Source organism: Lithobates pipiens, unplaced genomic scaffold (assembly GCF_037356315.1).
Source record: "Lithobates pipiens isolate NorthernLeopardFrog02 unplaced genomic scaffold, aLitPip1_a1.2 Scaffold_90, whole genome shotgun sequence".
Classification (NCBI taxonomy): domain Eukaryota; kingdom Metazoa; phylum Chordata; class Amphibia; order Anura; family Ranidae; genus Lithobates; species Lithobates pipiens.
This window is the reverse complement of record NW_027507913.1, coordinates 883,840-896,748: the sequence shown is the minus strand read 5'-3', so window position 1 is coordinate 896,748 and position 12,909 is coordinate 883,840. Positions and strand designations below refer to the sequence as shown.

Here is a 12,909-nt window from a genome sequence, read left to right as displayed (position 1 = left end):
CAGCACACCGCGGATCGACGCAAAGTAGCGCCCACGTCTACGGGCCTTCCTTTATCTAGATACACCACGTCTACGGGCCTTCATTTATCTAGATACACCACGTCTATGGGCCTTCCTTTATCTAGATACACCACGTCTACGGGCCTTCCTTTATCTAGATACACCACGTCTACGGACCTTCCTTTATCTAGATACACCACATCTACGGGCCTTCCTTTATCTAGATACACCACATCTACGGGCCTTCCTTTATCCAGATACACCACGTCTACGGGCCTTCCTTTATCTAGTGTGACATTGGGGGAAGTTTAACTCAGTGGTAGATGCCTTTTCAGTAAGTTCACATCGAACAGGAACTTTTGTTTAAGGGCATGATAGCCCACTTTTATTAAAAAGGAACAACATAAAGTTCATACATGCACTTGGTTGCCCACACAGGGGTTCTTCTGCCAAAAAACAATACATGAAAAATGCCAAGCCACCTGGCTCTCTTCAGCAGCACTGCCACCTAGGCTTTACAATTCAGCCCTCTTGGCTTTATAACAGGGTTCCCGCACAACTACTGCACCTCTTTTCAGTTTCCTTGCTGCTCAGGCCTTCCCCTTCAGGCTCTCATTTGTCTCAGATGCGCACAGCTTTAACACACACAGTGTCTATCTAGACAGCAGCCCCTCACTGCTCTGATCCTCAGACTTGGGTCTCTGGCTTTCTCTAGTGCACTCTCTGCACTCTCTGGAGACCTCCTGTCTCTGTTTTTCAGATGGAGAAGTGTTGGGAGAAGAGGACTTGCAGCTCGTTGTCGGGGACGGTAAGAACTTGTATGATGGGAGTACTTTATGCTGCTATCAGGGGATGGGATTGTAATTCTGCAGCTGCTGTCATGGCACATCCTTGGTCATGGCCATTGTCATCCGATGGTTCTCATCTCTTTATAGAGAGCAGGGAATTGTAGGCTCTTGTTTATTTTCTGGACCCGATTTCCCTGATTCTCCTGATTTTAATGGACCCCTCTGTCTGTCCTTCCCTCCCGCACAGGTGATGGTCACCTTCCACGATGTGGCCGCCTGCTTCGAGGAAGAGGACTGGGAGCTTATGGAGCAATGGCAGCAGGATCTGTACCGGGACGCCATGAAGGAGATTCACTCTGCTTTGCACAATCTGGGTGAGTGAGGGGGCACGAGGGCATGGGATGGTGGGGGGTGGGAAATGTAGAGGAGGGAGAATACAACCTCACACGTACAATGGTTTCTGAAGAGCATTTGGCAGACAGTGGAGAGGTATTTCATCACCTGCTTGCCATCTGCTTGAACCCCTTGGACTCTGTAAATGCATTGTTATGCTACGCCCGCTGAAAGCGATAGGGGGGGGGTATACCTTCTGTTGCAAAATAGATATTTGCCAGCACACCGCGGATCTACGCAAAGTAGCGCCCAAACGGATAGTTTATTGCATGATCAGAACAGAAGGAGAGTGCAACATTTCGGAGTCACGCAGGACCCCTTCGTCAGACATGTGATCATCACGTGCCTCCGAAAAACATGGGTGATGTCTGTATCATGTGATCTGGCTAGCTCTGAGGACAAGAAACGGTTTTCTCTCCAGCATAAAAGACACAACTGAGCACGTGCAAGTTGGCTGGCTTTCCCCAGATAGACATTGCAAGGAGGAGGGGGAGGATCTATGCATACAGGATCAAACAGCCCTTTTTTACACAATGTAGAGGATTAACCCTTTACGTTCCACAGTGAGTATAACAAGCATGCTATGACGTGTATATACAGACCGATTTTACTGTTGTGGGTTTAGTAATACTTTCATGGCTGTGTGTTGAGTTATTTTGAGGGGACAGCGAATTGACACTGTTATACAAGCTGTACACTCACTTCTTTACATTGTAGCCAAGTGTCATTTCTTCAGTGTTGTCACATGAAAAGAAAGAATAAAATATTTACAAACATGTGAGGGGTGCACTCACTTTTGTCATAATGTAGATTGTGTTCTCCCTGCCCCCCCCCCAGGGTACCGGATCCTCAACCCGTATCTCCTGGTGAAGATCGAGAAACACAGAGAACGTTTCCGGAACAACCACAGCCAATCAACAAGTGAGCTCTGCCCCCCTCACTGTGACATAGTTCTGTGTTTTGGTCAGTCCTTACACTTTCTTTCACCAGCTTGTGTTTTATAAAGAGCTAGTTCACCCCCCCCCCCCAACAAAGAAAATTGTGTACACACACCTTTTGACAGGAAGTCTGTGATCTTCTGCATAGTCTAGGACTGTATATGGAGATGGGCACTATCTGTCTCTTTGTGTCCCTTTTACTGATACTGGCTTAGGCCCCTTTCACACTGGTGCGGGAGCGGTTTTAACCCCCGCTAGTGGCCGAAAAAAAGGGTTATAACCACCCGCAAATTGCCGCTGCAGCGCTTTCAATGGGCAGGAGGGGTGAAGGAGGGGTGTATACACCCCTCCTTCACCGCTCCAAAGATGCTGCTTGCAGGAGTATTTTTAACGTCCTGCCAATGCACCGCTGCAGTGTGAAGCCCCCGGGGTTTTCACACTGGAGACACAGAAGAGGCTGTTTCAGGGCGCTTTGCAGGCACTATTTTTAGTACTGTAATGCCTGCAAAGCGCCCCCCGGGGGGAAAGGGGCCTTACTCATAGAAGGACTTCTGTAAGGACATTTAGGGACAGAGCAGTGAAAGGTTAGAGCCTCTGCCTGGTTTTATTTCTTTTATTCCTTCCTCTACTGGCACCTTATTTATCAGGGTGGGGAAAGTTATCACTAGGGTAATATTTCCAGTCGTGTATTGAGACTGGTATTTTCCTCTCATTGGACAGTGATGGCAGATGGTGGAGTTTGGCCACCATATCAGGAAAACTCACACCCTAGTAATAAAGTGACAGTAAATAAGGGTCATAAGCCCCATACACACTATCAGATTTTCTGCTGGATTTTATTTATTTTCCTTTAGATTTACCAAAACCATATAATAAGGTCAAACCTGTAGGAGTTTCAGTGTGTATGCAACCAGGCAGGCCCTTGTACTATATGGTTTTGGTAAATCTGAAGACAAAAATCAGCAGAAAATCTGATAGTCTGTATGGATATAGAAGGGGGACTTTCTGACTAATCACATGCGGTCATATAGGACAGTGTTTCTCAACTCCAGTCCTCAAGGCGCCCCAACAGGTCATGTTTTCAGGCTTTCCAATATTTTTCACAGCTGATTTGATCAGTTTCACTGCCTTAGTAATTACCACAGCTGGTTCATTTGAGGGAAATGCTGAAAACATGACCTGTTGGGGCGCCTTGAGGAGTTTAGTTGAGAAACACTGATATAGGCGACCAGACAACACCCCCCCTTTCCAAATCCCTACTACTTGTGTAAAGTCTAAGGCACAGCTGGAGGGGACTATAAGCATGCCATGGCAAATATAATGCAGCTTGTCAAGTCAAAGGGGCTGCTCTGCAACTGCAAGCCCAACGTCTGGCTCGTGTTTGCAGTGCGCAGTAAATTGCAGCAAAATGCAACCACGCATCCGGGAGGCAGTCCTATGTGGTTCTGGCCAGCCTCTGATCCACCACATATTGCTTTTTCAGAGAGACGGCCGCTAGCCTTTGGCCAGATGTTTTACTTTTGTTTGTTTACAATTGAGTAAAGTTATATTTAAAAAAACAAAGAAAAAAAAACCCCTTTTAATAGCAAACATGTCAAACGTGCCTGCTTTGTGCACTGAGGTCCTCCTCTTCTCGGGTCCCCCGCTGGCATGCCTCCTCTTCTCTAAATGAAGTGCCTGCTATGGGGGGGATATGTGTGTGTGTGTGTAGGCGCTCGCTCGCTCCTGAGCCCCACTCTGTATGTCTATTAAACACACAGAACAGTGCTCGGCCCCGCCCCCTCCTCATTGCTACTTGAGCTGTGAATGGCTGACAGCAGCGGGAGCCGTTCGGGAGGCAGAAACCCTGCAGAGCAGCCGCTCTCATGCATATCGCTGGATCATGGTCAGGCAAATGTTAGGGAGGGCTATAGGGAAGTTGTATACTGAAGGTGTACACTCAAAGAGACTTAAGGCTGTAATTGGTGCTAAAAGCTGTGAATACTTATTTACATGGGATTTTCTCCCTACGTCTTTCAGGACGGCACCTGGAGAGAGCGCAGCTCCTCCCACTTTCCCAGGAAACACTGCAGTCAGTTTTTCTTTAAAGTGGAGTTGCCCCCCAAAAAATAAAACCACTTAAAAATCTTTAAAAAAATCAAAAAAAAATAATTGGCAAAAAAAAAAATTTTTACTCACCTCTAAATACCGGTTGCTAGGGGGTCCCTCGTAGTCTGCCTTCTTCATTGCCCGGGCTGGTGACATCACTTCCCCTCGCGCCGCACATTCACCTGGGACCTGTCACGTGTCCCAGGTGACTGTACGGCGTATCACGGCGCCCTGCGCCGCTCGCGCATGCGCAGTGGGTGCCCGGCTGTGAAGCCACAGCCGGGTGCCCACAGTATGCATGACGGCGCCGCGAGCAGAGCGGGGAGCGAGGGGGGGGCTTCGTTCCCCCGCATCGCTGGAACCCGGGACAGGTAAGTGTCCGATTATTAAAAGCCAGCAGCTGCAGTATTTGTAGCTGCTGACTTTTAATTTTTTTTTTTTAGGGGGTACCCCACTTTAAAGACCGGACGCTTCCACCATGGCCTCAGTTGTAGTGTTTCCTCCGACATGGTGGAAGCGCTGCAGGGGTGTGTATAGTTTATATAGGGTTTATAGTTCTTATGTGGTGAAACTTTGTGTATTATAGGGCCCATTCCTATAATATTATTATTTTTTTTTTATTTTTTTTTTGTGATTCAACTGGATGGACTTGTGCCTTTTTTTTATTTATTTTTTATTTATTTTTTTCAACCTATGTATTAAGTTTTTATAGTGTAGAGCTCATACCATATTTGGACCCATTCCAGAGACTGGGCATCACACTCTAGTTGACTGAATTGGTATCGGATTCCAGTTTATACTGTGGAGCTCACACTCTATTTGGACCTGTGCTAGAAACTGGACATCACACTGTACAGTAGCTGACTGAATTGGTACCAGTTTAGAATGTGGAGCTCACACACTATATGGACCTATTCTAAAAACTGGACATAACATGTATTTGAATTGGTATCAGATTCCAGTTTATAATGTAGAGCTCACACTCTATTTGGACCTGTGCTAGAAACTGGACATCACACTGTAGCTGACTGAATTGGTTTTGGATTAATTTATACTGTAGAGCTCTCAGCTCACACTCCCACATTCCAGAAACTGACTGAATTGGTATTGGTTTCAAGTTGATACTGTGGAGCTCACACTCTATTTGGACTCATTGCAGAAACTGGACATCACACTGTAGCTGACTGAATTGGTATCAGATTCCAGTTTATACTGTGGAGCTCACACTCTATTTGGACCTATTCTAGAAACTGGACATCACACTGTAGCTGACTGAATTGGTATCGGATTCCAGTGTATACTGTGGAGCTCACACTCTATTTGGACTCATTCCAGAAACTGGACATCACACTGTAGCTGACTCCCCTACAATTTTGCATGGTTTTTAATATGTATTTGTTTCCTTAGAGAGGTCGGAGAGGCTCAGGAACTGGCCACCAGAGACCGTTCTCGGAGGCGGAAAGGTATTGTTCGCCAAATCAAACCTGTTGCTGCACTGCATGACTTTGACCAGAACAAACAGACTGAGCCCAAAGAGAACGAGGTACCGTGTGTCTTCTCTGATTGTGAGGTCAGCTTCTCCGGGGTACAGCGTTCCTTCCCCTTGGAAGAAATTTGTCCCTACTTGTCACCAGTGAAGGGTTTCAGGGAAGACGCCCCCATCGGTTTCCAGGAGCGAGGACAGGCGTTTATTCTGTGCAGTGTGTGCAGCAAGACCTTCTGCAATAACTCCAGCTTCCAGGTCCATATGCAGAGCCACACAGGAGAACGGCCTTTTAAATGTACGGACTGTGACAAAAGCTTCATCCGCAGCTCTCACCTGAAGATTCACCTGCGTACCCACACTGGAGAGCGCCCCTACAAGTGCACCGTGTGCGAGAAGAGCTTCCATGACAACTCCAGCTATGCCCGCCACCAGCGCATTCATACAGGAGAGAAACCTTACCAGTGCTCCATCTGCGGGAAATACTTCCGCAAAAAGTCCAACCTGAAGGACCACTACAGGACGCACACTGGGGAACACCCCTACAAGTGTCAGCACTGTGACAAGAGTTTCCACCAGAGGAACCATCATGCTGACAGCTGCTGAGCGTTCTGCAAACTTTGTTGGGGGTGGGATGAGAACACCCACCTTTCTCCATCATCGAAAGGCTCAGGATTTTTGGAGGCCTTCATTCTTCTCCCCCCAAAGGGTCATGTTTCCAGCCCCTGAGGATTCTGGGAATGGCTGGGATGAAGACTTTGATTCAACCCTCCAAACACCTTTCCAGCTGTTGAGTAGCTTCTTTAGGAAGAGGTTTCCTGTCCGCTCCCTTTAACAGGTTATATTTTCGGTCTCTGAGGATTCTGGGAACTCTTGGGGAGAAATCTCTTCTCCATCTCCTCCTAGGCCTTGTTTCTAAATGTTTGGGCGGTGCGGGTGAAAAACCTGAAAATACGACACAAAAGAAAAGAGGGAGAGTGACTTCTAAATGTAGCAACAGTTGGCCACTCACATGTGCCTCTTCATGATGAAACCACTGGCACCTGTATCCTGTGCCCATCTCCTTGCTGATGGTATTGGTGCAGCAGACCTGGTACCGGCGCCTGACAGGCCTCTCTACTATCTCCGGAACCACACTGGAATGCAGTGATCCATTGGGCAGGAAGTAACGTCACAGTGACGTGGCTTTACAAAAAGAAGTGTGCGTACTCTGAAACACGTAGCCATGCTCTGCTATCCTCCCACCATGACATCACTTCCACCCCGATGGACCACTGCGTTCCAGCGGGGTTCCGGAGATAGTAGAAAGACCAGCTCTGCTACACCAATACCACCATCAGGGAGACGGATACAGGATACAGATGCCAGTGGTTTTCTTATGAAGCGCGTGTCTTTTATGCACACATGTGAGTAGCCAATTGTTTTTAACCAATTGCTACACTCAAAATGCGTTCTCCCTCTTTTTTTTTTTTTCTTTTGTGTCACATCTACAGAGTCTGTTTCTAACACTCGAGTCAGCCGCCATAACTGTGGCCGGTATTTTTGGGGCTATTCCACCAGAGACATTATGATTGGACGTTTATCTTTATTTTAATTACCATTATTCTTTGGCTGGGGGTACCTACCTGCCTGAGTGTGCCATGCACTTGTCTTGTTTTATGCAGGTGAAAAAGTGTCCACCCTGTCCCTGGCAGGCCGTATGACTGGTCATAATGGGCTTCAAAAGAGTGAGTGATCTCCATAGAACCTGATAGATGTCACCGGTCAACAGCCAGTACTAGGCAGTGATTACAAATACCAGTCACATTGGATGTTCTCTGGTGGCTTCCATTGCCCAACTCTTGAAAAGGGTGTTAATCTGAGGCAAGGTGTATGGGATGGTACCGATTCTCAGAGCTGGGCGGCGGTGGCTACCTATAGGGGTTAACCAAAACTTCAAAGAGCAAAATTATGACCCTGGGGAGTGTAGGTCTTTTTATTGACCACTGTGGGGTTGATTAAAGGCAAATGTGCACTCTGCAAAGTGCAATTGCTCCAAGGTTTAGTAGATGAGGTGAAGCTTCCCTTTTGCAAAGAAAAATTAAACAAATACAGCATTTTTGCTTGCACATGATTGGATGATGGAAGTCGGCAGAGCGTCCCCCTCATTTACTAAGCTCTGGAGCAACTGCATAGTAGTAAATCTCCTCACCAGAGTTCAGGTATCATTCAGGTGATGCGGGAATGAGCCATACACAGCTCAAGAATAAACCAGCCGGGTAGAGCAGAGTATGCAGAGAACAGGCTGTATAGCGAATGAGAAGATTTATACAGCCAGGCCATTACTAAATAAGAGGCAGATCGAGGCTTCTGCAATGCTGGAATGCCAGGGGGCCCTTTTTGGCCTGAAGGAGGTTATAGACTTGAAGATAGAATCATATTTATATAGCATTGTCTAGGAGTGTGCACTTTGTCTATTGGGGTGTCTTGTGTTCTTCAAAATATCTGGGTTCAGGGTTCCCAGCACAGTCACCCCAATGTCCATAGTAGCTTGCGCCTCTAAGATGCTAAGTGCCCCCTTGTGGGTTTATTTTGTGCAATACAATTAGTCTGTTCTGAGCAATAATCATTGAACATAAGCTACATTCTCACAGGTGATTCTATTTAACACACATAAAAGAGTTTACTAAGCACTTGCCTGTAGTGGGCTGGTGATTAAAGTGTGTTACCCTTAAAATTGATCATTTAACGTGGTAAGAAAGGCTTAAGGTTTTATACCTTCATGCATTCTATGCCTAAAGGTAAAAAAAAGTCTCTGTGCAGCTCCCCCCCCCCCCTCAGCCGACCTTAATACTTACACGAGCCCCATTGCAATCCAGCGATGTGGGGTCTCCACTTCCTCGTTGGCTGTCAATCACAGCCAGTTAGCCAATGAGAAGAGAGAGGGGTGTGGCCGAGCCTCAGCTCTGTTTGTGAATGGAATCGCAGAGCAGCGGCTCAAGAGCAAGCCTGCCTGGGTGCCCCATAGCAAGCTGCTTGCTCTGGAGGCACTCGGCAGAAGGGAGCGGGCCAGGAGCCAAGAAGGGAGTCGTGAAGAGGACGATTGACGCTGATCTGTGCAAAATCACTGCATAGAGCAGGTACGTACAACATGTTTGTTATTTCAAGAAAATGCCTTTAATATAGAAATTTTTTTTTTGCTTAACCACTTGCCGCCCGGCCCAATAACATATTGACGGGGGCAAAGTGGTTTCATAATCCTGATCGGACGTCATATGACGTGATCAGGATTATGAGCCACTGCGCGCCCCCGGGGGCGCGCATCGCGGCGATCGTTGTTGCGGGGTGTGAGTCTGAAGAGTCTCCGACGTGATCAGCCGTGTCCAAGCCCACCTGTGCCACCTATCAGTGCCACATATCAGTGTCCATCAATGCCACCTCATCAGTGCCACTTCATTGGTGCCACCTCATTGGTGCCCATCAGTGCCGCCTTATCATTGCCCATCAGTGTATCCCCATCAGTGAAGGAGAAAACTTACTTATTTGCAAAGTTTTGAAACTGAAACAAAAAAAAAACATTTTTTTTTTCAAAATTTTCGGGATTTTTTTATTTGTTTAGCAAAAAATAAAAACCACAGAGGTGATCAAATACCACCAAAAGAAAGCTCTATTTGTGGGAAAAAAATGATTAAAATTTCATTTGGGTACCGTGTAGCATGACCGCGCAATTGTCATTCAAAGTGCAACAGCGCTGAAAGCTGAAAATTGGTCTGGGCAGGAAGGTGTTTAAGTGCCCCCCCCGGTATTGAAGTGGTTAATAAAGAAACATAAAAATGTTCATTCTTTGTGCTGTTTCACTTTTATTCTAGTTTACCGATCAGAGTTACAGGATACTGTCCCAACGCATGGCCTGCCTGTAGTTCTGTAATCAGTTTGCTGCCATGCACCTTTCCCATCCCTGTTCATGGCCAACGCCCTTTGGACAGAAATCCATGGGAAAGTTTGTATGAAGTCCGATCGTGTACACTAAGCAGTCATGAAATTGAGCCCAGGTTCACACTGATGTGCGTTAGAAATTGTTCGAGTTCATGTGAATCTGCACAGTTTCAAACCGGTGTTCTGTCCAAAAATGTCCGCCTATCGAATAGTGTCCGCTGTGTACTGCGCAGGCGCAGTGCGGAGCACAAGGAGATTCGGAAAATCTCCAAAGATGAATGGCACCTGTGCCGTGAGTCCAGGTGCAAGCCCCACCATCCAAGTGGACATAGGGCTGCACATATTAGAGGGCCGCTCACCACGCTTCGGGCACGGCCGCTTTGCTCGGCTCTTTTTATTCTAACTCTATGTCCACTTGGATGGTGGGGCGTGAACCTGGACTCACAGCGGAGGCGCCATTCATGTTCCGAATCTGCTTTAATATTTGTCAGATGGAGCAGTAGCCCGTAATAGGTGGCCAGTGGGAGGAGGAACAGTGCCCCATCACTGGTGGCCAGTGGGAGGAGGAACAGTGCCCCATCACTGGTGGCCAGTGGGAGGAGGAACAGTGTCCCATCACTGGTGGCCAGTAGGAGGAGGAACAGTGTCCCATCACTGGTGGCCAGTGGGAGGAGGAACAGTGTCCCATCACTGGTGGCCAGTGGGAGGAGCAACAGTGTCCCATCACTGGTGGCCAGTAGGAGGAAGAACGGTGTCCCATCACTGGTGGCCAGTGGGAGGAGGAACAGTGTCCCATCACTGGTGGCCAGTGGGAGGAGGAACAGTGTCCCATCACTGGTGGCCAGTGGGAGGAGGAACAGTGTCCCATCACTGGTGGCCAGTGGGAGGAGGAACGGTGTCCCATCACTGGTGGCCAGTGGGAGGAGGAACAGTGTCCCATCACTGGTGGCCAGTGGGAGGAGGAACAGTGTCCCATCACTGGTGGCCAGTGGGAGGAGGAACAGTGCCCCATCACTGGTGGCCAGTGGGAGGAGGAACAGTGTCCCATCACTGGTGGCCAGTAGGAGGAAGAACGGTGTCCCATCACTGGTGGCCAGTGGGAGGAGGAACGGTGCCCCATCACTGGTGGCCAGTGAGAGGAGGAACAGTGTCCCATCACTGGTGGCCAGTGGGAGGAGGAACGGTGTCCCATCACTGGTGGCCAGTGGGAGGAGGAACAGTGCCCCATCACTGGTGGCCAGTGGGAGGAAGAACAGTGTCCCATCACTGGTGGCCAGTGGGAGGAGGAACAGTGCCCCAAGTACTAGATATAAGCTACCAGAGGGCCACAGTTTGAAGACCACTACTCTAGAGTTTCTGCAGAATGTTGTATGCATCCGATAGGCAGGAGTTCTGTGTTGATGGAAATGTCTTGTGAAGAGAGAATGACCAGATTGGTGTGAACTATCAGAAAAGTACAGTAAATAATCGCTACACATGGGGTGATCAGAACCTCATCTCAGTATGTACAATACATGAAATAACTGAAGCTGGTTCTGAAAGAAAAACCACCTTCCCCAGTACTAGTATAATGTGCCTAATAAACTGCTTAAAGAGGACCTTCCCATACCCATAATGCGGGGGCTGCCCATATGAAAATCCAACAGATTTCCTGAAGGGCTCTGCCTGGCCTATAGAACCCCATTTCCCGTGAGATCCATACATATATACACACACACACACACACACACACACACACACATTTTTTTAAATTGTATTTTAGTGTAAATATGAGATGCGAGGTCTTTTTGACCCCAGATCTCATTAAAGAGATCCTGTCTTTTTTTTTCTATTACCAGGGATGTTTACATTCCTTGTAATAGGAATAAAAGTGGCAATAATTAATTTTTTTAAAAACAAGTGTAAAAGGTAAAATAAGAAATTCTTTTTTTTTTTCCGCAGAAGCGAGCGCATACGTGATCAGCGCCTGCATATAAAAACAGCGTTCAAACCACACATGTGAGGTATCGCCACGATTGTTAGAGGAAGACCAATAATTCCAGGCCTAGACCTTCTCTGTATCTCAAAACATGCAACCTGTAGAATATTTTAATTTTTTTAAACGTCGCCTTTCCACGAGCGGGTGCAATTTTGAAGCAACATTATTTTGTGTGTGTGTATTTTTTCCCCAAAAAAGAAGTGTGCGTTTGTAAGACCGCTGCGCAAATACCGCGTGACACAAAGTATTGCAACAACCAGCATTTTATTCTCTAGGGTGTTCAAAAAAATAAATAAAAATGTATAACGTTTGGAGGTTCCAACTAATTTTCTACCAAAAAAACAAAAACAAAAAAAAAAAAGCCGTTTTTAAGTTGTAAACAATACTCAGAAAGAGGCTCAGTCCTTAAGTGGTTAAAGTGTTCTTCTAGCCAAAATGTGTTTTAGTTTTAGGTGGAGCAGGGAAAAGGGTAAATGGTTTGCCTTTATGTCCACAGATCTATTGTCAGTAGTTACATCAGACCAACCAAAGATGGCGGCTGAGCTCACAAATGATATTGCTGGAGGGGAAACTTGTCTGTTTTCAACCTCACCTACTATGTCATTTACCATTTAGGGCAGTGTTTCTCAACTCCACTCCTCAAGGCACCCCCAACATGTCTCGTTTTCAGACTATTATTTTGCACAGGTGATTTGATCAGTTTCAATGCCTTAGTAATTGCCACAGCCGTTTCATCTGAGGGAAATCCCAAAAACATGACCTGCTGGGGCATCTTAAGGACTGCAGTTAAGAACTGCTTTAGGGCACAGAGGTACACTGAAAAAAAAATAAACACACTTTTGGTGCATTTTCCAACATGCTCCTGTAAAATACAGGCATATCACTCAAAGTGCACCAAAAACGGCATTCCCCATTGACTTCAATGAGAAGGTGCGTTTTTTTGTGCACTTTTGAAACAGGGCTTGAATAATACTTTTTTTTTGCATTTTACATTTGTTTTTTGTGGGACACACACACACACACACACACAAACACACACACGAGCATTTTTTTTATTTTATTTTTTTTAAATAAAAGTTAGATTAACTTCACACAGAAACATTGACAAGCTTGGAAAGTGTTTTAATAATTAACATCTACAAAACATGAATATAAAACAAGACAAACAGGAAAGAGGGAATATAAGGACAATGAAAGAGCCAACAGACAGTTTAAACTCTCTTGTACTGGACATCAGTTTTAAAAAGGCACATTGACTGTAATGTTTACCTGTTATAGCATGAGGCTGTAATATATTCTCCAACCTGAAGGTGGCACTATGCCATA

At 46.5% G+C, this 12,909-nt stretch overlaps 1 protein-coding gene across 2 annotated transcripts; it reads left to right on the top strand.

Annotated features, from left to right (window-relative positions):
• The first annotated feature begins 455 nt into the window (after window positions 1-455).
• LOC143973658 (uncharacterized) lies at window positions 456-9,507 on the top strand. Of its 2 annotated transcripts, XM_077474522.1 has the most exons (4): window positions 456-808; window positions 1,036-1,162; window positions 2,019-2,102; window positions 5,615-9,507. In XM_077474522.1, exons 2-4 carry the CDS (start codon window positions 1,101-1,103, stop codon window positions 6,294-6,296), a joined length of 828 nt encoding a protein of 275 aa, XP_077330648.1. In that variant the 5' UTR covers window positions 456-808; window positions 1,036-1,100; the 3' UTR covers window positions 6,297-9,507. The 2 variants fall into 2 exon arrangements, with proteins under 2 accessions (XP_077330648.1, XP_077330649.1); XM_077474523.1 differs by lacking the exon at window positions 2,019-2,102 and having other exon boundaries at window positions 458-808.
• The last annotated feature ends 3,402 nt before the right edge of the window (window positions 9,508-12,909 follow it).

Excerpts from the sequence above, each read along its gene's own strand:
- LOC143973658 (XM_077474522.1), top strand. The coding sequence starts at position 1,101 with ATGGCAGCAGGATCTGTACCGGGACGCCATGAAGGAGATTCACTCTGC. Across the intron at positions 1,163-2,018 it reads CTCTGCTTTGCACAATCTGG|GGTACCGGATCCTCAACCCG; the intron begins GTGAGTGAGGGG and ends CCCCCCCCCCAG. Across the intron at positions 2,103-5,614 it reads CAACCACAGCCAATCAACAA|AGAGGTCGGAGAGGCTCAGG; the intron begins GTGAGCTCTGCC and ends TTGTTTCCTTAG.